The sequence below is a fragment of the Kogia breviceps genome, chromosome 1, assembly GCF_026419965.1.
Source record: "Kogia breviceps isolate mKogBre1 chromosome 1, mKogBre1 haplotype 1, whole genome shotgun sequence".
Classification (NCBI taxonomy): Eukaryota; Metazoa; Chordata; class Mammalia; order Artiodactyla; family Physeteridae; genus Kogia; species Kogia breviceps.
In genome coordinates this window covers 180,720,081-180,745,473 of record NC_081310.1, presented here as the reverse complement: position 1 = coordinate 180,745,473, position 25,393 = coordinate 180,720,081, and the positions used below count along the sequence as shown (strand labels likewise).

General features: G+C 40.7%; 1 protein-coding gene across 2 annotated transcripts; it reads right to left on the bottom strand.

The window, feature by feature from the left end:
* Positions 1-717: 717 nt before the first annotated feature.
* Positions 718-19,680, bottom strand: RPA2 (replication protein A2). 2 transcript variants are annotated; one of them, XM_059036713.2, is made up of 9 exons: positions 19,372-19,680; positions 19,025-19,131; positions 14,995-15,096; positions 14,182-14,295; positions 8,654-8,728; positions 8,031-8,147; positions 2,851-2,958; positions 2,588-2,682; positions 718-1,413 (listed from the first exon to the last, which is right to left on the bottom strand). In XM_059036713.2, exons 1-9 carry the CDS (start codon positions 19,379-19,381, stop codon positions 1,329-1,331), a joined length of 813 nt encoding a protein of 270 aa, XP_058892696.1. In that variant the 5' UTR covers positions 19,382-19,680; the 3' UTR covers positions 718-1,328. The 2 variants fall into 2 exon arrangements, with proteins under 2 accessions (XP_058892696.1, XP_066869947.1); XM_067013846.1 differs by having other exon boundaries at positions 19,315-19,473.
* Between the last annotated feature and the right edge of the window lie 5,713 nt (positions 19,681-25,393).

The following is a 25,393-nucleotide window of genomic DNA, read 5'->3' as shown; positions in this document are numbered from 1 at the left end:
TCGAATTCAAAATCAAAAGAAAAAGTGACTTCCACCCAGAACCACTGCTATTGCCCCCTTGCCCATTTGAGGGCATTAGCATGGTAACTAGAAAGAGAAGTCCACCACCCATAAAAGTATCCTATCATGCATTCCATATTCAAATGCACATGCTTTCTTTTTTTTTTTTGCGGTATGCGGGCCTCTCACTGTTGTGGCCTCTCCCGTTGCGGAGCACAGGCTCCGGACGCACAGGCTCAGCGGCCATGGCTCACGGGCTTAGTTGCTCCGCGGCATGTGGGATCTTCCCGGACCGGGGCACGAACCCGTGACCCCTGCATCGGCAGGCGGATTCTCAACCACTGCGCCACCAGGGAAGCCCCACATGCTTTCTTAAACCCGTTTTTAGCCATTGGTCTTTCTTTTAGGAAACAATCAAGAATGGACATACTTGCAAATGAACGTACTGGTTGACTGCCTTTTAAGCATCTGCACAGCTCCCCAGACGGGAACTATCCTGCATGTACAGAAAATAACAACCTCATTGTTGTTCACTGTCAGAAACCAAGGAGGTGGAGCCTTCCCCACACAGCTGCTGGTAGATCTCATTTAGAAACACGGTTAAAGCAGTTATAGAACTTTTATTTGCATGTTACACCTCATTAACTTATCTCTGAATTAGCTGAGATGATAAAGTATTAATTATTACAGTGTAAAAAAAAAGAACATTTTTACAAGTTACTGCAATAATAGAACTATTTTATTAAACGTATGAATGTACTTATTTTGTACAAAACACCTATGTTTCTCTCTGCCCCATGAAGCCACCATTCTAGAACCCCATGCTTATAAAAACACACTTTTGGCAGCAATTATGACAAGGTGAAAGAAAGTGCAATTCTGAAAGTAACAACACATAAACAAAGTGGGGAACGAAAACAGGCAGAGGTTAGTGGGCTTCGTGGCTAGCTCTCTGCTGACAGGCCCCAGTCCTGTTCTTAACAGGAAACAATTTAGGAATAAAAACTCCTGAGTATTATTTAAGTAATACCGCCCAACCCTCTTGGTAGCATCCCTCTTCCAATTCCATTTATCCTGACACTGTAACTAACTAATTTGTAACTTCTTTAAGAAATTCCGCCCTGGTTTACAACCCTGTCAGTTGCCCATATCCCTCTGAGCTTCAAAAACACAGAAGAGTAGTAAGTTTCAAAAGGATGTCAACTGAAACCTTTACAGATGAAACCTACTTCCTAGAAGTCAACCTGCCAAATATATGTACAGCTGGAGACGAGAGATTGCATACGAAGTCCAGCTGGAAAATATCTCGGGTACCCAATTATATCCAGTTATTCTGCATCTGTGGATTTAAAATGATCATCATCCACAGTGGAATAGATGTGTCCCTCGTTGCTTAGAAAATCCACAGCTTGCCTAGAAAGAAAGAAAAAACCAAATGCAGAAGAAAGGAAACTGCCTTTTGGATATGGCCGAATATGTAAACTTCACTCATTTCCCTACTTTCTATCTTAGCTGAGAAGAATTCATGGCCATTTTGCTCATGGAAGGCTCTTGCAGGGAGAAACACCAGTAAAATTACAAAACTGAGGTAATCTATGGAGACAAAGGCTTTAGGGCTGCCTTGGATGCCTCTCCCAAGTTGTATAAAGCAAAGACAATAGGACCTCACTTAAACACCAGTCTAAGCAAACTGAAACCTGGATCTAAAGCTATAGTTCCAGTTGCATATAATGTCTCCTAGTATAAACAGCTATAGAAAAAAAAAATAGCTCCTCACTCAACCACCGACCCTCTCATTCCCCTCTGGGAAATCAAGTTGCAAGAAGGAAAGGAAAGGTCTTTCTAGAAATGCTATGACACCTTCATATCCTTAAAGGCACTCAGGGTCAGTGTCAGTAACATATTTAATAAGAGTAACAATTTATAGAGCACCTACTATTGTGACAGACATTCTGCACCTCATCATCACAGTAACTCTAAGATAGGAATTATTATCCTCATCTTATAGGACAGGAAGTGGAATTAGACCTGAGTATTCTTTTCTATTGAGACCTAGAATATCAATTGATTTACAGTAACAACTATCACAAACACCATAATACTCAGTTTGTTTGATTAGTTCATTAGAATCAGGAAGCTGCTTGTCTAACAGGTTATCAGGACAAGGATGTTGGAAGGACTGTCTAATGGCTTCACGTCCAGATAGCCTGGGGAACACTCTCCACAGTGGGGACAGTAACGCCAACGCAAATGTACACCTGAGGACGAGGAGCTTAGGATCTAATTCCTCCAGACTAAATTCCACAAGAGGCATCTGGTCAATTTCTGCTCAAAATTGCATCCCTTGCACATAATGGGACTTAGTATTTGCTGAATGAAAAATGAATGAGTGAAGTGACAGGCAGCATCATCTTTGTGTGTCCTTTTTCTATTTTTCCATGACTGAACAACTTTGCTTTTGTTAGTCAACAGTTTTCTGTTTTTTAAAAAAAAATTTTTTTAAATTTACTTCTCATTACTGGGAAATCCTGGTGAGGGGAAACAGGTACAATTCTGGAGCCCTAGTTCACAGAAACCAAACACTCACTTGATTGAGGCTACGGTCATGTGCTGGAGCTGATTCTTGAGATCCTGAAAGTTCAATCCTTCAGGCCTTGGGCAAGCCTTAATCAAATTCAGTACCTGAAGATTCAAATCAGAAAGATTTTAGCAACTACTCTGAATCAGCTCCCCTATGTAAGCCGGAATCCCTTTATAGGAAAGAAATGAGTCGGGTACTTAGCACCATTAAGGAAGTAACATAATTTACAACTGTCTGTCTTGCATGTCTGGAGCCACTCAGCTGTTTACCTGGTTCTGGGCCATATTGAGGCCATTTGCTGGCATGAAGATATTCCCACCGAAGTTCCCAGCTTCACCCATTCCTGGATTGCTGATAGGTGCTCTCCCTGCTGAGGGCTGAATTAAGAAATAAGTTTACATTAGTAAATTCACCAATTGAAACACAGTCCTTGCTCTTTTAAAGAGCTTAATAAGTAGTTTACAAAAAAACAATTTAAGCAGTTTTTTTTTTTTGGCTGCGCCACACGGCTTGTGGGATCTTAGTTTCCTGACCAGGGATTGAACCCAGGCCATGTGAAAGCGTGGTTAAAGTCCTAACCACTGGACTGCCAGGGAATTCTCTAAGCAGAGCTTTCCCAATAACAATTGCTTCCCTTGGAAAGGACAGCTATTATCCAATGAGTATTTCATAGGAAGATAAAGTCATTCTCTGAAGCATATCATATCAAACAGAGAGAAAGGTACTTCCTGGATCCTCCTTTTCTTTTGTGATGTGACAGGAACCAGAGGAAAAAGAGCACTGAGAAGAAAATTACTGAGATCTGCTATAGTGGCATCTATCTCTGGTGCTTCAATCATGCAAGCATTTACTGAGTGTCAACTAGGGATGAAGCATTACAAGGAGAGAAAAGGAGACACAGTTCTCATCACCCTGTCTTTTCTTCTTTTTTACCACCAAACTTTAAAAAAATAATAGATTATAGTCACTGTTTACATTTCCCAGCACTATTTGGATTCTCTCCAAATATACCTCTGAAACTGTTCTCACCAAACTTACCAATGCTTATCAACCAACACAGCCAGTAATCCCTTTCAGTCCTCATAACACTTGACCTCTCAGAAGCAGACACTGCTGACCACACCCCTCTTGAAATGTACCCCTCCTTAGGCTTCCTGACACCATATTCTTCTGGTTCTCCACTTAATTTTTCAAACTATACCTTCTCAGTATCCCTTCTCAGCCTCCTTGTCTACCTGTCTTCCAAAAAGCTGAGAGTTGCCCCAGGATTTCATCCCAGACCTCCTCCGAGGCCACAAATCCTTGTTCCCAACCATCTACTGAAGACCTCCACTTAGCTATCTCACACACTTCAAAATAAAGTTCACTACTTTCCTCCCCAAACCTGCTTGCCCTGGTATATTCCATTTCTATTAGTAAGTCCAAGCCCAGTCCTGTAGACCTCGGCCATCTTTGAGTCTCCACTCGCTCACCTCCCACAGTCTGTCACCACAGCTCATTAATACAACGTTCAGCAGCTCGAATTGATCCTCATCACCCTTGGTCTCCTGACTGGTGTCTCAGCTGCAAGTCTCTCCTACTCCAATCAACCCTCCTCACTGCCCCAAGTAATAACTTCGGATCATGTCTCTCCTCCACCTAAAAGCTTTCAGCTGGCTCCCCCTGCCTGTGAAAATGATATAAAACTCTTGGACATTCAAGACCTACCACAACTAGACATCAAAGTCTGTATTTTATTCTTGACCACCCCCTTTCAACACAGGGAATTCTTGCCAGTCACACACATGCCTCTGACATGTTATTCCATGTCTGGAATGCTCCTCCCCTCATCTGCCTGGGAAACACTCTTCTCATCCTTCAAAGCCCAACTTAATTGTCACTGCTTTTGTGAAGACTTCCCTGACATCCTCCCAGGCCAAAGTTAGTTGTGTTCTTCCTTCTTGGCTCTCACAGCATTTGGCCCATTCCCTCTCATAGTAGCCATCAATCACACTGTTTGCCTGTCACTTTCCCCCATAAGCCCCTTCAGCTTTGCACAGTGCCTGGTGGACAGCAGGTGCTCAGTCAATGTTTAATTTATTGAACTGAATAAAGATGACAAAAGATTAAATATGTTAAGTACTCATTACAAGTAAAAGAGCATTGTGGAAGCTCATCAGTGAAATCCCATGCAGTCAAGACACTCATTCATTCAACAAACGTTCATTAGGACTTCCCTGGTGGCACAGTGGTTAAGAATCTGCCTGCCAGTGCAGGGGACACGGGTTCGAGCCCTGGTACGGGAAGATCCCACATGCCGTGGAGCAACTAAGCCCGCGTGCCACAGCTACTGAGTTTGTGCTCTAGTGCCCCTGTGCCACAACTATTGAGCCCACGTGCCACAACTACTGAAGCCTACGCACCTAGAGCCTGTGCTCCGCAACAAGAGAAGCCACCGCAATGAGAAGCCCGCACACCGCAACGAAGAGTAGCTCCCACTCACCGCAACTAGAGAAAGCCCGCGCACAGCAAAAAGACCCAACTCAGACAAAAAAAAAAAAAAAAAAAAAAAAAAAAAAAAAAAAGTTCATTAAATGCCAATGCTTTGAGGTCATTAAAAAAAACCCCAAATTCAGTCATGGTCTCTTGTTTTCAAGCTACATGCCTTCACATTGCTTGCTGCTGAAACAGAAGTCCTATTTTATGATCCAGTAATACTGAACTGAACGCTATTTCTTCCCTGGATACCTCTGCTGAAATAACCTCATGTTCTGCTTCAGGTGCGCCCCTGCTCCCGTATGTGTATCTTAAGACTTGGTTTAGGCATCACCTCCTCCAGGAGGCCCTTCTTTTTTTAAATTTTATTTTATTTTATTTTATTTTTATTTATTTATTTTTTTTGTGTGGTATGCGGGCCTCTCACTGTTGTGGCCTCTCCCGTTGCGGAGCACAGGCTCCGGACGCGCAGGCCCAGCGGCCATAGCTCACGGGCTTAGTCGCTCCGCGGCATGTGGGATCTTCCCGGACCAGGGCACAAACCCGTGTCTCCTGCATCGGCAGGCAGACTCTCAACCACTGCGCCACCAGGGAAGCCCCAGGAGGCCCTTCTTGATGTCCAGGTGAGGGCAGGAAACTCTTCTCTGTGGTTCGACAGCACCCTGCACTTGCCACTCCTCACTGCTTTCACTGCTTAAGTGCTCTGAACCCTCAATGCTTAAGGCAAACTCTTTGAGGGAAAGGATTATTTTATTTACTCCTCAATATAACTGTCTATACTCACAGTTTCCACCCATCCTCATTTTAAAACCATTTTAATCACAGAACATTTGATACATATGTATAGGTTATGAAGTATAGTCATAAAATAAACACCCTAAACTTTCTACCCAGTCCGATTCTTTTTAACCCACATTTCCCCTAACCGCTGCTGAAGCCTCTCTTCTGAAGATCCACGTTTCCAAATCCAACAGACCTCTCACTACCTTACTTGACTTCCAGGCAGCATTCTACAGTTGAACTCCACTCCCTCCTTAAAGTACTCTTTACAGAATATTCTACAGAATCACATTTCCTGATTTTCCTCCTGCCCAACTGGCAACTTCTTTGACTTTCTGTGGCTCCTGCTGGGCCTCCAGACTCCTAAAGGTTAGTGTCTCAGAGCTTAGTCTCTTACCTCTTAACTCACTAGTTATCTTGTCTCATCCGAGGCTTTAAATACCATCCACACAATGACTCCTCCAACGCTCTCTTTCTACCCCTGACCTCTCCTTTGAGTCCCAGCCTTATACAGTCAACCGTCCATTCTGGTCTCCATTTGGGTGTCTGACACGTCGCATTTGCTAAGTCCAGAACAAAACTCTGGATTTTACCCTTCAAACCTGCTAGCTTCATCTAGTTACTCAAGCCCCAAACCTAGGAGTTATTTTTGAACCCTCTCTTTTCTTTATATCCTGTATCTAAACCAATTAAGTCCTGTCGGCTCTACCTTTGAAATGTTTTAGAATCCAACCACTTCTTACCCAGCTGCTGCTACCATTCCCCAGAATTACTTCTGTTGCTATTGTTGGTGCCTCAGAGTCTACTCTCCACACAGCAGCTCAAGTGAGCTTTTAAAAAGGTAAATCAGGGCTTCCCTGGTGGCGCAGTGGTTGGGAGTCCGCCTGCCGATGCAGGGGACACGGGTTCGTGCCCCGGTCCAGGAAGATCCCATATGCCGTGGAGCGGCTAGGCCTGTGAGCCATGGCCGCTGAGCCTGCGCGTCCAGACCCTGTGCTCCGCAACGGGAGAGGCCACAACAGTGAGAGGCCCGCATACCGAAAAATAAAACAAAACAAAACAAAAAAACAAACAAAAAAAGGTAAATCAGACCACATCACTTCTCTAGTCAAAACCTTCTAAAGGTTTAGTGTCAATTAGAAAAAAGTAATCCTTACTATGGCCTACAAAGCCCTACATGATCAGGGTCTTGCTCCCTTGCCTATATTCCTGTACCACCTCCCCTGTCATTTGCTTCACTCCAGACAGTCTGGCCTTCTTGCTGGTCTCAAGTAAGCCAAGCTTGTTCCAGTCTCATGCCTTCATTTTTATTACTGCTGCTTGGAATGTTCTTCTCTCATTTAAAATTATACCATTCTTATTTCCTCCATCACTGTCTTCTCCTACTCTGCTTAACTTCAGAGTCCTTATAACTACCTAAAATTATATATTTGTTTTCTTGTTGATGGTCCATTTCTCTCAAGAATATAAATTTGAGGGCAGATACTTTACCCATCTTGTTCACTGCTATATTACCAGGGCCTAGAATAATGATTGGCATATACTAGGCTCAATAAATTTTATGAATTTATCTTTGTTATCCCCAGGGCTTAGCAAAGTGCTTGGCACAAAACAAGATGCAACAGCTCCAGTCCCTCCTACTGTAACCAGTCCTCCACCTTGCCACCAGAATCATCTAAGGGCACTCTAATACTCAGATCAGCAAACCCATTATGTGGTCCTAGATGGACTCGCCAAACTGAGTTTGTACCACAGAAAATGTTGAGAAATTTCGATATGAAGCGAGAAGTATAATTGCAGGGACAAAATAATGGTGCATAAATTATCCTGTTTAGCCAACAGGTTGGAAGGAAAGCAGCAAAATGCTATCTTAGTTGGGATTTTTCTCTGAATATGGACTGAAAATCCTGAAGCTAAGAGCTCAGCCGATAATTATGTGCCTACACTTGAAGCTTGTCTTGGCCTCAGCCATCCAAGCCACCGGGGTTAGAGGAACTTGTAATTTTGAGAGGAAAGTGTTTCATCAGGAATAAAATAACACAGCAAAGCTCATGGAGAAAATTTTTTTTGAGGACTGAATGATGCCTTTCTTGTGGCTCAATCTTCACAATGTCAAGGAAATCAAAGCCAGAGCACAGAAGTGCTTTATGTTTTTTCAGGGAAGAGAAAAAAACACGAGAAGGAAGCTGCTCACCTGGCTGTTGGACTTGCTCAACATCATGTGTGCATTGACTACTTCCAGAATGTGTGTGGTGAACTCATTCATATCCTCCAGGGGCATGATCTTAAAGGCTACCAGGCTTTTCTTGTTCTATTAAAATAAAGAGAGAAATGTGAACAAAGAATGAGCACATTCAAGTCAATTTCAGGTCAAAACATTGGGGCTCTTTTCTTGGTTATAGTATTTTACTAAATGAGGAAAATGTGTTACATACTGAAAAATTTTAACTCAGAGTTAATCCAAATACAGTCAATGAAATATAGTCAAAAGAACAAAACTAGCACAGAGATGTTCAATGACTTTCCCAAGGTTATACAACCAGAGTCTAGTCTCCAAATTCAGTGTCCGTCTTCTATACCTAATGAATGCCATAGATGGCAACTGTAGGCTGAGATCTTGTTTTTTCTCTAACTTTCTGTTTTATATTGAGGAAACCTATTATTTCCTTTTGAAGAAGAAAATAATGAAATAACTTCAATATAACTCCCATTAAACATAGAGACTTACTAAGTCTTAAGTATCCTAAACTTAGGCATGACCCCAGAAACTGCTTCATGCAGATACATTTTAACTGTCGTTTTTTTTCCTGACTTTACCTGAAAAGATCGCAGATGACCAGCCACTTTCACATATGTTTCTGGAGGAACCACAGTGTTTTCACTGCTGGCATCCTAACAGAAAAAATACAAACACACCACTTAGGTTTTAGTGATGCTGGTGAAAGCTCTTCAAAATTTCTAAATTACATACAGAAAGAGAAAGTTACAAAGTAAGAGCTAAAGGATCCTAATGTAGCACTACCAAGTTTGTCCTGCCTTTTAGAATTTAATTTTTAAAACATAAAACCAGGAATTAGAATAAAAATATCCAAGTTCTATGTTATGCACATCAAAAAACAAGCAAACAATTATGGTACTCTCATTCAGTGCTCTTAGGCACACAAATTTCTGGCAGACATACTTATTGGCATAGCAACTTTACTTTTAGAAATTTAAGAAAATAAAGAACATGTATTAAGATTTCGCTTTAATATGGTCAACTAATCTATGACAAAGGAGACAAGGATATACAATGGAAGAAAGACAGTTGCTTCAATAAGTGGTGCTGGGTAAACTGGACAGCTACATGTAAAAGAATGAATGAAATTAGAACACTCCCTAACACCATACACAAAAATAAACTCAAAATGGATTAAAGACCTAAATATAAGGCCAGACACTATAAAACTCTTAGAGGAAAACATAGGAAGAGCACTCTTTGACATAAATCACAGCAAGATCTTTTTTGATCGACCTCCCAGAGTAATGGAAATAAAAACAAAAATAAACGGGACCTAATGAAACTTAAAAGCCTTTGCAAACCAAAGGAAACTACAAACAAGACAAAAAGACAACCCTCAGAATGGAGAAAGTATTTGCAAATGAATCAATGGACAAAAGATTAATCTCCAAAATATATAAACAGCTCATGCAGCTCAATATTAAAAAAACAAACAACCCAATCCAAAAATGGGCAGAAGACCTAAATAGACATTTCTCCAAAGACATACAGATGGCCAAGAAGCACATGAAAAGCTGCTCAACATCACTAATCATTAGAGAAATGCAAATCAAAACTACAATGAGGTATCACCTCACACAGTTAGAACGGGCATTATCATAAAATCTACAAACAACGTATACTGGAGAGGGTGTGGAGAAAAGGGAACCCTCTTGCACTGTTCCTGGGAATGTAAATTGATACAGCCACTATGGAGAACAGTATGGAGGTTCCTTCAAAAACTAAAAATAGAATTACCATATGACCCAGCAATCCCACTACTGGGCATATACCCAGAGAAAACCATAATTCAAAAAGACATGCATCCCAGTGTTCACTGCAGCACTATTTACAATAGCCAGGTCATGGAAGTAACCTAAATGCCCATAGACAGACGAATGGATAAAGAAGATGTGGTACATATATACAATGGAATATTACTCAGCCATAAAAAGGAACGAAATTGGGTCATGTGTAGAGATGTGGATGGATCTAGAGACTGTCATACAGAGTGAAGTAAGTCAGAAAGAGAAAAACAAATATCATCTATTAACGCATATATGTGGAACCTAGAAAAATGGTACGGATGAATCGGTTTGCAGGGCAGAAATTGAGACACAGATGTAAAGAGCAAATGTATGGACACCAAGGGGGGAAAGTGGTGGTGGGGGTGTGTGTGATGAATTGGTCGATTCGGATTGACATGTATACACTGATGTGTATAAAATGGATGACTAATAAGAACCTGCTGTATAAAAAAATAAATAAAATAAAATTCAAAAACAAAAGATTTAGCTTTAAGAGTATTCATCACAGCATAGTTTTGAATACTAAAACATTTAAAACAACCTACATATCCGACAAAAGGTGCACATTCGTATAATGGGTTAGTTTATACTATCACAAATGATAATGCAGAATTCTATTCATTGTCTGTGAGGACCTGCTGTGACTCATGTAAAAAAGCTTATTTCCCACAAGGGAAACATATATACATCAAAACGTTAACTAAAGTTAACCTGGATAATTATAAATGATTTTAATATTTCTTTTTGGGTTTTCTAGACTATGTACCTATTATTTATAAGAAAAATACATAAGCTGACTCAAAGCTCTTTTTGATTATAAAATACATGACTAAAAAAAACCTAGAATATAGAATCTATGTGTTTAAAAATAAAAAAACACCCCAATTCCCATTACCTGGAGATTATCAACTATTTGCATTTCACTCTACCTATTATTTTACATAGCTGTATCTATACCACTGATAAAACTTTGTATTCTCTCAAAGAACATTTTAAAACAACTTGGAACTAACACAACATTATAAATCAACTATACTGCAATAAAAATTAAAAAACAAACACTTGCAAAATGTAAAGCTGGGGCTTCCCTGGTGGCGCAGTGGTTGAGAGTCTGCGGGCCAATGCAGGGGACATGGGTTCGTGCCCCGGTCCGGGAAGATCCCACATGACGCGGAGCGGCTGGGCCCGTGAGCCATGGCCGCTGAGCCTGCGCGTCTGGAGCCTGTGCTCCGCTACGGGAGTGGCCACAACAGTGAGAGGCCCGCGTAGTGAAAAAAAAAAAAAAAAAAAAAAAGTAAAGCTGGATCTATACTTCTCTCCTTTCACCAAAATACATCATTTAATTATAAAGACTTAATCACATATAGAGATATAAAAAGAAACCACAGAAATTATAGAAGGAAACATGAATTGAAAAATAATCTGAAACAAGGAAAAGCTTCTCAAAGTCAAAAGACAGGGCTTCCCTGGTGGCGCAGTGGTTGAGAATCCGCCTGCCGATGCAGGAGACACGGGTTCGTGCCCTGGTCCGGGAAGATCCCACATGCCGCGGAGCAACTAAGCCCGTGAGCCATGGCCACTAGGCCTGCGCGTCCAGAGCCTGTGCTCCGCAACGGGAGAAGCCACAACAGTGAGAGGCCCGCATACCGCAAAAAAAAAAAAAAAAAAAAAGTCAAAAGACAAACTAGAGAAATCATATAATTATGAAAAGAGGTTACTATTTTTCAGGCTTTTGCAAACAAAAATAAATAACCAAACACTCCTGGGGAATCAGAGGACTTAGACAAGTAAAAATCCCCTCACAAATTAACATTGAATAAAGTTAAAAAAAAAATACAATCTCACTAAAACCAAAGAATTACACATAAAAAATGAGAAAACTCTCAATGACAAGTGACAAGACTGTATTCTTAAACTATGATACAAAAATTTAAGACTCATAAAACCTACTGTTAGGATGTGGAGAACTAATGGGGACCTCTCATGCACTAAGTAAATTGGTACCTTTATGGAAGGGAATAAAAAATGTAAAAACATAAATGTAAGATTAATCAAAAAAGAAAGTAGGAACATGTAAAATGTGTATTTCCTCCAGAAAACCTAGTTTAAATTGATCTTAAGGAGATTATCTCAATCATGAAGAGATGTACACAAAGATACTCACCGCTACACTGTCTATAATAACAAGTGATGGAAATAAGCTAAATGTTTCCTGACTGGGTCTATAAGTAAGGGATGATATACCCTTATGATGGAATAGGCAGTCACCAAAATTGATGATGTAATTCGGTATTTATTGACATTAAGAAATCAGTTCCACTACATAGTTTTGAGTGAAAAGAGCAGATTACAGAGCAGTTGCATATCATATTATCCTTTATGTAAAACTGTAAGCATACATCTCATAAATGTACAGATATGCAGAGAGAAATGTCTGAAAGGGTATTTCCCAAAATGTGTTGTAACAGTAGTCATCTTTGGGATGTGGGATTTCAGGGAATCTTTAAATGTTTATAAGTGAGCACCATACATTTTCTATGAGCATGCAGTATTAGGCATCTCTAGTAACTACCTTCCCCCTTGATGGCAGGGACTGTGTCTTTTGCATTCTTTGTCTACCTGGAACCAAGCAGTCTGGTTCAGAATCAGTACTCCAATAATAACTGTTGAATGAATTCTCCTGTATTTTTCTGAGGTGTAAAAAATAAAGAATGCATAACTATCAAGTTAATTCTTCACAGACGACTTGTGGTTTTTGAAGTGAAAATAGCATACAAAATATGCATTATCCAAATGTTCTATAATGAATGTATTTTAAAAACAACATAAAAAACCAAGAGGCCTTCTGCCCAATTAAAAAATAAAAAGAGGGCTTCCCTGGTGGCATAGTGGTTAAGAATCTGCCTGCCAATGCAGGGGACACAGGTTTGATCCCTGGCCCAGGAAGATTCCACATGCTGTGGAGCAACAAAGCCCATGCACCACAACTACTGAGCCCACATGCCACAGCTACTGAATCCCGTGTGTCCAGAGCCCGTGCTCTGCAACAAGAGAAGCCACGACACGAGAAACCCGCGCATTACAACAAAGAGTAGCCCCTGCTTGCCGCAACTAGAGAAAGCCTGTGCACAACAACAAAGACCCAACACAGCTAAATAGATAAATAAAATTTTAAAAATAATTTAAAAAATAAAAAGGGTAAAAAGAATATATTTTCTTTAAGTCTATTTTCTCCATGTTTATACATACACTCATATACATGTTGCTTTGCAAAAATGGGGCCACACCATGCATACTACCTTTAACATGCTCTTTTCCTCTCAACAATTTATGGTAAACACTTCTTTGTGACAATACATACATTTCTACATCATTTGTAGTATTTTAAAAAATATACCATGATTTAATTAATAATATCCTATTGCTAACATTGAGATTCCTTTTAGTTTTCCATTATTATAAATAATGTGATGATCAACAATCTTACAACCGAATCTTTGCGTGTATCTTTAATTATTCCTTAATGTAAATTTCTGGCTGTGGAGTGCTAGGTCAACATTTCTGAGATGATTTTGATCATCGACTGATTTTTGAAAAAGGTGATGCTCATAACATCAAGGTAGGATGGTATCCACTTCCCCAGACAAACAGTGACAAATCACTCCATAAATTAAGCGCCTACTGCTCTCAATAGAAGTGGACATTGCCATTCTCTTTTCTCCTTTGCCCATTTAATAAGTTGAAAATGGTATCTTAATGTTTAGTAAACTTGCTTTTCTTATTGTTGTTGCAATTTGTATTTCATCTATTATGAATTACTTGTGCATTTCTTTGCCCATTTTCCTAAGGTGTGGTTGCTTTTTCCTTTTTGCTTTGTAAGAACTTTCAATAATTGAAAATTTAAAATGTTTGTAATACTTTGCAAAAAATTTTCCCACTAATTTAAATAATATTTATTCAGGGCCCACTATGTAACTGGCACTGTTCTAGGTGCTAGGGATACAGTGCCAACATAAAAATCCTTGTTCTCACAGTTTACATTCTAGTGTGTCCTGTCACTTGCCCTTTGACTTTGTTTATAGTATTTTGGGAAGTTTAAAAGATTTTAAATTTTTTATGACATCAAATGTATTGGCCTTTCATGTTAGGGTTTCTGCCTTTGATGTCTTGCTTATGTTTTATTTTTATAATAAGATCTGCCTTTAAAAAGACTAAAAAAGTTCAACATCTCCAAAGTCCCAAAGTAACCCCACCCTGATTCAAAAACAACTACTTACATCTGTGTCAACCCACTGGCGAACATCCATGGGTGCAGCCGTCATGTCATCTATTTTGTAAACAATGTTGGTTGCAGCCTTCTCTGCATTTCTGATTATCCCCACAATAGTGACCTAGACCAGAAGAAAAAAAAATTTTGTTTTCTTGGAAACCAAAGCAACACTTATGTATTTTCTTAAAAATATTTATTTATTTATTTGGCTGCACTGGGTCTTAGCTATGGCATGTGGGATCTTCGTTGCAGCATGTGGGATCTTCAGTTGTGGCATGTAGGCTCTTAGTTATGGCATGCAGGATCTAGCTCCCTGACCAGGGATTGAACTTGGTCCCCCTGCATTGGGAGTGTGGAATCTTAACCACTGGACCACCAGGGTTAACCATAGGGAAGTCCCTATGGTTTTTTTTTCATAAATTTATTTATTTATTTATTTTAGGCTGCATTGGGTCTTTGTTGTGTGTAGGCTTTCTCTAGTTGCAGTGAGTGGGGGCTACTCTTTGTTGCAGTGCATGGGCTTCTCATTGCGGTGGCTGCTCTCGTTGCGGAGCATGGGCTCTAGGTGCACGGGCTTCAGTAGTTGTGGCTCACAGGCTCTAGAGCGCAGGCTCAGTAGCTGTGGAGCACAGGCTTAGCTGCTCCACAGCATGTGGGATCTTCTCAAACCAGGGCTCGAACCCGTGTCCCTTGCACTGAGGTGGATTCTTAACCACTGCGCCACCAGGGAAGTCCCCTATGTATTTTTAAATGATGTTAGTTTTATCTCATTCTTCATTCCTATGATTAAGTGACTCTTCCACAAATTATTTTTACTTACCTGTGAAATCTCAACATTTCCAATTTTGAACACTTCATCAACCAGAGTAGCAGAAAGCAGCTGAGATATGGTACAGGGTACAATATGCTGAGCTCGGGCTCTCTGAAAAAAAAGTATGCATACATTCAATTAAGAAAATAATAACTACTGTTCATTTAGCACCTGCTATGTGCCCAGCACTTTACATATATTATAACATTGAATCTTCAAAATGCACCTCATTATCCCTACTTGACAGAGATGAAAACCAGGGTTATATAGCTAACAAATGCCACACTTTAGATTTCAAACCCAGGCCTGTCTGACTCCAAAGCTCCTGATGAATGGATAAGTTTGATAAGTTTGTACTAGGGATCACCAAAATGAGCAGGCCAGAGTGCAAACAGCATAAGGAACATGATCTGCTTCTGGAACAGACTTTTAAAAGGAAACCCCACCTTTAGGAGCTGGCTTTTTATCACAGATGAGATGGTACTCAGAAGGGGTTTAAGGGATGGCCAGCAGAGACAGAACACTGGAGTTGTTCTAACTCTCATGATAAAATATAACAGAAAGTTAGAGGTATAGCTTTAGGATAGATGTTCTGACAATCAAATGTGAGTATGGGGGAAATGGGATAAGGGCTTGGCCACACTGGACATCTTAAAGGAAAGGGACAGGAGGTGATGGGCAGAAGAGGACACCCAAATCACATCCAGAAGCAGCCTAACACTAGCATAAATTCTTATTTCTGCCTACCACTGGGCAGAGGTTGTTTGGGGGACATAAAGATGAGTAAAATGGAAAAGGATTTGCCTTCAACATACTCCTAACTTAGGGAAGGTAAAAATGTAAATAACGAGCCTGATCTTGATACATTATAGAATGAGATGCTCTATGTAGGATCTCGGAAATATTTTTGGCAATTTCAAGAAGAGGGAGCATTTAGGCTGGACCTTGAAGCACAAGAATTTCGACAGTGAAAAAATAGTGGGTAAGGAATATGTATTACAGGCTGAGGGCAAACATGCACTCTCATAGACTCTTAGAGGGACCATGTACAAGATGCAAAAAGCATGGTGGATTAAAGATTACGGTTCTTCCTGTTGGAGATCAACAGGACGTAACCCAGAAACTGTTCCACACGTAAGACTGAACATAGTAGACTCTTGGTCTTCATGGATTTAGCACTTGAAGCTTATCCCTGAAGGTCCATGATACTAGCAACATTTCACTTTGCTGAAGCATAATTTTGAATGGTGAGTATTGCCAGGATGGCAGAAAGTAAGCCCAGCAAACTACAAGCACACATGTCACAACAGGCAGCAGCCAAGCTTGAGTCTAAAGATTATGGCTCTACCACTCAGGAGCAGTGTGCTCTTGCTCACATTTCTCTATTCATCTGTACCTCAGTTTCCTCATCTATAAAACTAGGAATAATAAAATCATTAAAAATCATTATAAAAATTAAATATATAGTGAAGTACCTAGAATAACTGGTACACTGTAAGCACTCAATAAACATTAGGAATTATTAGGTCAGCTATTGTTCCTCACTCTTTGTATCTGCAATAGCTTTTAACAAGGATGTAAAGGAATCAACTATTTTTCAATTTTACTTTATAGTATTTTATAAGTGAAGTTATATGCTATATTAGTATTTATATATTTAAAATTTGCTGAGGTCCCAGGATTTAGCTCTCATAATCTACTATATAGTTTTCACCTATTACACCTGAGATTTTCATTGTATCTTCAGCATAAGAAAACTAAGAGCCACTGTGGTAACAGCAGCAAGAATATGGGCTTTGGAGCCAGAAAGTCCTACAGACCTGTGTTCAAATCCCAGCTCCACAGACCTGGACACACCACCACCTATTCTATAAAATGAGGATATCTACCTTTTGAGTTGTAAATGAAATATATAATGTATATGAAAATGCTAATCCCAAGCTCCACATGTAGTAGGTATTCAATAAATATTATTACTCCTCAGGGAAAAAAGTTACAGATGGGTAATTATTGAGGTGTTAGTAAATACCTTCAAATTCATCTCAATTCACAGCAAGTTCTTGTTTTTTAATGAGCACCTATTATGTGCCAGGAAACTGATCACAAAGAGTTTCCAGTATGTTCCAAAGAGATTCACAGAGAGGGTGTCAGCACAAGTACCGATATGTTTCATTTTGAAAAAAAATTCTTTTCTAGCTGACTATGAACCACTGGCTACTCTTGACAGTACTATAAAAAAACCACCATTTTTAAAAGCAAAACATGGTCAGTATTAGAAATTTCACATGATTCAATCAAATATAACAGGTTTATAGTCGACAGGAAACATTTTAGATAGAGTGTTTATCTAATTTACTGTGGAAAAGGCACTAGATTTGAACATAAAAAGACCTGGGTTTGAAACTCCAGTTTATAACCATCATTGTTCTCTGAAAAGCAGTCTTAATACACAGCCCCAGGTAGGGATACTGAGATTAAGAATTCTAACAACCAGAATGAAGAAAAATAGTTAAGATAAAGGAGAAAAGATGAGAACCAATTATCTATCTTTTGCTTTTTCCTTTACAGCCTCAAGGAAGACAAAGTTAGAGGACTTGGAGTCCCCTCTGGTCTTCCTGGGAAAAAGAAAATTACAATAGACGGAAGTTGCTCATCAGATTTTGGATTTGTGCAGCATCATGTGTGGACAGTCTAACTAGCTATGCAAGCTCAGGTGTCCCTTAATCTCCCTGAGCCTCTGTTGTGCAATGCAGTAAATAATGAATAACTCACAGGATTATATAAAATAATCATATGAAAAATATAAAGCAATGCCCAAATGTATGGGAATTATCAATGGATTTTTTCCCACTGACACACCCTTGTGAATTAACAGTTTAGGTAAAAGCTTATCAACCTGGACATAAAACACAGAACCTACTAATACTGAATCTTAACACCAAATCCTATATTTTTTAAAGGATGAAATCAACAGCAGCTATTAAATTGAAACTCATTTCTGAAAGAGTGAATAACAAGCATTTGGACAGCTTTTTACAGATCACTTTCCTATACATTACCTTATTTATCAATTCTCAGAACCACCCTGGGACATGAGTAGTACTAGTACTATTATCAGATGAGAAAAATCAAGGGCCACCAAAACCAACGGTGCAAGATGCTTCGCTAAACTCACACCACCAGTTAAAAGGCAAAGTTGATTCTGGACACCATGTATTCTGGCTCCAATACTCAGGTTCTTTTTAATAATACTCTCTGGGACCATTTACTGAAAGCAACTCTGGGGCAGGTATAATTATATATATCATAATATTAAGTCTCACAACAACCTTGTAAGGTATTTATTATTAATCCCATTTAGTAGGTGCCAAACAGATTTCCAAGAAGGTATCATTTGTCCAATGATACCCTGCAAGGAGTGTCAGAGCAATGGTGGATCATAGATCCCTTAGACTTCAAAGACCATGTTCTTTCCACCGCATTAAAGCACCTCACTACATTTCATTTAAAAACGACTTCTAATACATGAAGAATGTAAACTAGACTATACAAACAAGTTCACTTTTCCCACAAGGTTGATTCATCAGTTTTTTTTGTGTGTGTGTGTGGTACGCGGGCCTCTCACTGTTGTGGTCTCTCCCGTTGCGGAGCACAGGCTCCGGACGCGCAGGCTCAGCGGCCATGGCTCACGGGCCCAGCCGCTCCGCGGCATGTGGGATCTTCCCGGACCGGGGCACGAACCCGTGTCCCCTGCATCGGCAGGTGGATTCGCAACCACTGCGCCACCAGGGAAGCCCTGATTCATCAGTTCTATTGGTAAATTTCAAAATAAAGCCAAGGAAACAATGGATGCAAAATTAGGGGAATTTCATTTTTCAAAACTACAGCACTCAATTATAAGATTCGATAAGATAATAACTAACAATTATTGTATCAGCTCAAGTTTAACACCCTTCCTTCATCGCACAAATTTTCTCTCACAGATGAGTCAGTTGCTTCCGGACAGTATAAGATAAAACGAAGTACGCTTTCAACCTACAGATTTCTTTTCGGCCTGGGAAGGTGTCGGTGATCCAAAGCCCCCAGGGGACTGTGTGTAGCCTCCGGCTCCCCCAAAGGAGGAACTGCTATAGCTTTCAAATCCACCTAGTTTTAAACAACAACGGTATTAATACCTGTTCCGCCCTCCAAGACTCTGAAAAATCCACAGGACCCCCCAGACTTGACCCTAGCCACTTCCAGCGTCTCCTTAACCTTCCCCCGACCCCGCACGCCCCCAAAGCCGGCTCCCGCCCCTCCCCCAACCCTGCCGCCACAGGCCTCTCCCACCCAGCCTCTTGCTAAATCCTTCTTGCGAGTCTCGTAATCCGCCCCACTCATCATTACTGGTCCACATCTTCGTCAGATTCCCTCAGTAAAGAATTCCAGAAGGTTCCGGCCTGGTGCGTTCCCCTAACCGCCTCCGGACCTTGCGGCGGCCGCTCCGCTATATCTACTTTTCGCAGAAGCCACAAACTCCTTCCCGCGAAAGACGGAGCCAGTCAGCAGCCAGAACTCTTCTCGCTTCAGCCAATCAGTGCTCACGAATCTTACGCCTTTTCCCGTCCTCTCCAGCCGCGCTCCTGAAAACGCGCACTCTGCTCCCGGGAGGGTCGGAAGCCTCTGCGGCCATCGTTACTAAGGGCAAAATAGACTGAGAAAGCGGAAGTAAGGCTGAGGGACGTTGTGATAGGACGGTGTCTCGAAAAAATTACCAATCAAGATGATATTTCCGCACCTCAGGCCGTGTAATCCCACCCCCGTGACACCTTACATCACTTCCTTTGTACGGCTTCCTCCTGTTCCCGCCAAACTCTTCCCTAGCGACGCCTTAATCTAAGGGGTTGTAGTAGAATTCCTGCTTCCGCATCTGGGCCTGGCGATCACGCAGCATTTGCGCACCCGGGGAACTCACAGTACTGGCTTCACGGCACCTCGTGGAGTTGCATGTTCTTTTCCTTAAAAAGCCAAGTTCAGTTCTTTTATTGCCACCTCCTCGTCCTGATTTTCCCCAGTGAGGCTATGAGAAACCTACACTCTTTCCCAGAATGGCAGAAGATCTGAGAATGACATCCCCCCAACCTGGTCCTCACCCCTCTTTAATCCAGCTTTGCATCCTCGGTTGCCTCAAGTATTCTTCATATAACACAGTTGTGTCGCTACTATAGAGCGTGGAACACGTCTGTCAGTTCTTTGCTCTAAATACTACTATATTGTTAGGACTCCTCCTCCCTCCCCCAATTAATTTATTTAAAAATATTTATTGATGTCTCTTTTGTTCCCAGCTCAGTGCTGGCCACTAGGATTCAATGGTAAATAAGATAGACATGGTCCTGGGCTTTTGGGCTGTTGTATATCCTTTTGCTAAAACTGCAGGCAGTTTTTTTTTGGCTACGTTGGGTCTTTGTTGCTGCTGCACGGGCTTTCTCTAGTTGCGGCGAGCAGGGGCTACTCTTCGTTGTGGTTGGTGCTTGGGCTTCTCGCTGCGGTGGCTTTTCTTGCTGCGGAGCACAGACTCTAGGCGCGCGGGCTCAGTAGCTCCACATGTGGGACATTCCTGGACCAGGGAGCGAACCCGTGTTCCCTGAATTGGCAGGCGGATTCTTAACCACTGTGCCACCAGGGCAGTCCCGCAGGCACTGTCTTAAATATTTTACATTAATTAACTGAGTCCTGTGAGGTAGGTAAATACTGCTGTTGTCCCCACTTTACAGATGAGAAAACTGAAGCTAAGTTGTGGGAGTCTATATTGAAGCCCAGGAAGTCTGATTCTATCAGCCAGTGTAGTTAGTATACCTTCTTGAACATCCTAGACCTGGGGCACAAACTCAAATGACAACTGGGCTCAGGAAGGAAAACTGTAAATGTAGTGGATTGGATAATAGAGGGGAATTTTTTAAAAAATTGAAGTATAGTTGATTTACAATTGTGTTAGTTTCCGGTGTACAGCAAAGTGATTCATATATATATATATATATATATACATATATATATATATATATATATATACACATACATATATATGTTCTTTTTCCTTGTAAGTTGGTTTTTTATTTTTTTATACAGCAGGTTCTTGTTAGTTATCCATTTTATACATATTAGTGTATACACGTCAATCCCAATCTCCCAATTCATCCCACCCCCACCTCCACCCCCCTCACCGCTTTCCCCCCTTGGTGTCCATACATTTGTTCTCTACATCTGTGTCTCAATTTCTGCCCTGCAAACCGGTTCATCTGTACCATTTTTCTAGGTTCCACATATATGCGTTAATATACGATATTTGTTTTTCTCTTTCTGACTTACTTCACTCTGTATGACAGTCTCTAGATTCATCCACATCTCTACACATGACCCAATTTCGTTCCTTTTTTATGGCTGAGTAATATTCCATTGTATATATGTACCACATCTTCTTTATCCATTTGTCTATCTATGGGCATTTAGGTTGCTTCCAAGACCTGGCTATTGTAAATAGTGCTGCAATGAACACTGGGGTGCATGTGTCTTTTTGAATTATGGTTTTCTCTGGGTATATGCCCAGTAGTGGGATTGCTGGGTCATATGGTAATTCTATTTTTAGTTTTTGAAGGAACCTCCATACTGTTCTCCATAGTGGCTGTATCAATTTACATTCCCAGGAACAGTGCAAGAGGGTTCCCTTTTCTCCACACCCTCTCCAGTATTTGTTGTTCGTAGATTTTATGATGATGCCCGTTCTAACTGTGTTAGGTGATACCTCATTGTAGTTTTGATTTGCATTTCTCTAATAATTAGTGATGTTGAGCAGCTTTTCATGTGCTTCTTGGCCATCTGTATGTCTTTGGAGAAATGTCTATTTAGGTCTTCTGCCCATTTTTGGATTGGGTTGTTTGTTTTTTTAATATTGAGCTGCATGAGCTGTTTATATATTTTGGAAATTAATCTTTCGTTTGCAAATATTTTCTCCCATTCTGAGGGTTGTCTTTTTGTCTTGTTTGTAGTTTCCTTTGCTTTGCAAAAGCTTTTAAGTTTCATTAGGTCCCATTTGTTTATTTTTGACGGTTCAGTCAGGAAAACTGTAAATATAGTGGATTGGATAATGGAGGGGAATTTTAAAAACTTTTTTTCTCCACGGTAAGAAAAGCAACCACACAAGCATAATGGTAAATAGCAACTGACATAAAGAATATGGGGTCAGTGTTGCCAGGTCATCTTAAGTTTTTTTAGCAGGTACCAGAAGCCTGCATTTTTATGTAAAAATTTCAGAATTTTTTTATAAGTAAATTTAAAAATTAAAAGGTACTTCCCTGGTGGCGCAGTGGTTAAGAATCCGCCTGCCAATGCAGGGAACATGAGTTCGAGCCCTGGTCCGGGAAGCTCCCACATGCTGCGGAGCAACTAAGCCCGTGCGCCACAACTACTGAGGCCGTGTGTGACAGCTACTGAAGCCCGTGCACCTAGAGCCCGTGCTCCACAACAAGAGAAGCCACTGCAATGAGAAGCCCGAGCACCACAATGAAGAGTAGCCCCGCTTGCTGCAACTAGAGGAAGCCCGTGTGCAGCAACAAAGAAACAAAGCAGCCAACAACAACAAACAAAAAATTAAAAATGCTATGTAGGCCAAAGAAAAGGTATCTGTGGGCCAGATGTTGCTTGTGTGCCGTTTCTTTCCTACGTAAATTCTGTTAGCGTCCAAATCATTGCTGAGAAATAAACAAGATACAGCCAAGAAGAAAAGTCATATCAAGATAACATTATTATATTAAGCCTAAGGTGATTGAAACTTTCATAGTCTGACAAGTAAGAGCATATTTATGATATGTAGGATAAAATGTTAGCAGTTAAGAGTAATTGGACAATTTAAGATGTGGGTTCACTTGGAGTAGTCAGCCTCATTTGCGGTTCAACTAGTTATAAATTCAGCTGAGAGGATCATACTTTTAAAAATAAATAAAATGAAATATGAATATCTTAAAATATAACAATGCAAAACGTCAAACTAAGGTTTTTGCAAACCTTTTCAAGAGCTTGATGATCTGATAAATTGAGCAGAGGGTTCAGTTTTCAATTAGCGCTAAAATGATTAGTATTTACCTTTTGTTTTGGGAGGGGCAGTGAATTCGTCTCTCAAGGTTTAGCTTTATCAAGTTGAAGTCTTCCTGTCACATAGAAGGGATTTCTGAGAAGTCTTTCGTTTCCCTCTCCAGGTAGACTGCTATCAGGGAAACCCACAGCAAGACTGAGAAAAGGAGAAATCACCCTTTAAAAGCAATCTGGGGCTTCCCTGATGGCGCAGTGGTTGAGGGTCTGCCTGCCGATGCAGGGGATGTGGGTTCGTGCCCCGGTCCGGGAGGATCCCACATGCCGCAGAGCAGCTGGGCCCTTGAGCCATGGCCGCTGAGCCTGCGCGTCCGGAGCCTGTGCTCCGCAACGGGAGAGGCCCCAGCAGTGAGAGGCCCGCGTACTGCCAAAAAAAAAAAAAAAAAAAAAAAGCAAGCAATCTGCTGACACATCCATTAGGATGGCTACTATTTTAAAAATAGAAAGCAAGTGTTGGTGAGGACATGGAGAAATTGGAAACTTTGTGCACTGTTAGTGGGAATGCAAAATAGTGCAGCCACTATGAAATACGGTATGGCAGTTCCTCAAAAAATTGAAAACAGAATCATCATATGATCCAGCAGTTCCATTTCTGGGTATATACCCCAAAGAACTGAAAGCTGGGACTCAGTTACTTGGACACCCATGTTCATAGCAGCGTTATTCACAAAAGCCAAAAGGTGGAAGCAAACCAAGTATCTATTGACAGATGAATCAATAAACAAAACATCTGGGACATACAATGGAATATTATTCAGCTTTTAAAAAAGAAAAATTCTGATACATGCTAAAATATGGATGAACCTTGAAGACGTTATGCTAAGTGAAATAAAGCAGTCACAAAGGACAAATATTGTATGATTCCACTTATATGAGGTACATAGAATAGTCAAATTCATAGGGACAGTTGGTAGAATAGTGGTTACCAGGGGCTGGAGAAAAAGAATGGGGAGTTATCATTTAATGGGTATGGTTTCCACTCGGGAAGATTAAAAATTTCCCTACTTCCCTGGTAGCAGAGTGGTTAAGAATCTGCCTGCCAACGCAGGGGACAGGGGTTCGAGCCCTGGTCTGGGAAGATCCCACATGCTGCAGAGCAACTAAGCCTGTGCACCGCAACTACTGAGCCTGCGCTCTAGAGCCTGTGAGCCACAACTACTGAAGCCCGTGCACCTAGAGCCCATGCTCCACAACAGAAGAAGCCACTGCAATGAACAGCATGTGCACCGCAAGGAAGAGGACCCCTCGCTCACCAAAAAGCCCACACGCAGCAACGAAGACCCAACGCAGCCATAAATAAATAAATAAATAATTTTTAAAAAAAAGTTCGGGCGATAGATAGCGGTGATGTTTGCACAACAGGAATGTAGCTAATGCCACAGAACTGTACTTGAAAATGGTAAAAAGGTAAACTTTATGTTTGTATTTTAACACAATTAAAAAATTTTTTTAAATCCACCCTGGTGTTTATTGAGTATATGCCACAGGCCAGAAACGTGCATTATCTCTGCTAAATTCTTCATATGCATTATCTCCCAGAGTTTTTGACCTGCCATTTAAACCTCCAAGTTCATTTTGTCTCCACATTATAAATACACATATTTTAATCAGAATGGTCTCAACATTGATGAATTTTCATTTAGACTTAATTTCCTGTTCAATTTTTTGTATAGTGAGATTTAGCCATTTCTAATTTTTCCGTTTTCAGTTTTGCGGAAATCATTTTGAATCAGTTCCTTCCTGGGCAAACTTTACAATGACGGTTAAATTCATCATTCAAATTTGATCCATACCAAATTTTACTGGTTTTTCACATCTGCCACTATAGTTTCATGGGTACTCATTTTTATCAAGTACAGTTTGATTCAGGGGATTTCTGGTAGTTTTCTATGTTCACAAGATGTGATTCTCCTTTTTTTTTTTTCTCCTAAGACAATGTTACTGTATGGAGTAGCTATTTTCAGTTTTATATTGTACTGATTATTTCCACCAGTAATAATCATTATGAATTGGATAATACTGATAGAATTCTTTTAATATCAAAGAGGCGCTTTTTTTTTTTTTTTTTTTTTTTTTTTCCCTGTACGCGGGCCTCTCACCGTTGTGGCCTCTCCCGTTGCGGCGCACAGGCTCCGGACGCTCAGGCTCAGCGGCCATGGCTCACGGGCCCAGCCGCTCCGCGCCATGTGGGATCTTCCCGGACCGGGGCACGAACCCGTGTCCCCTGCATCAGCAGGCGGACTCTCAACCACTGCGCCACCAGGGAAGCCCGAACTGACTCTAGTTT

What these genes read in the sequence shown, in the direction of transcription:
- RPA2 (XM_067013846.1), bottom strand. Translation starts at nt 19,381, where the DNA reads ATGTGGACCAGTAATGATGAGTGGGGCGGATTACGAGACTCGCAAGAA. An exon ending in GCCAGTGGGTTGACACAGAT is followed by an intron (nt 8,729 to 14,181) that starts GTAAGTAGTTGT and finishes TTTTTCTGTTAG; the next exon opens with GATGCCAGCAGTGAAAACAC. An exon ending in GTCATCTGCGATCTTTTCAG is followed by an intron (nt 8,148 to 8,653) that starts GTAAAGTCAGGA and finishes TTATTTTAATAG; the next exon opens with AACAAGAAAAGCCTGGTAGC.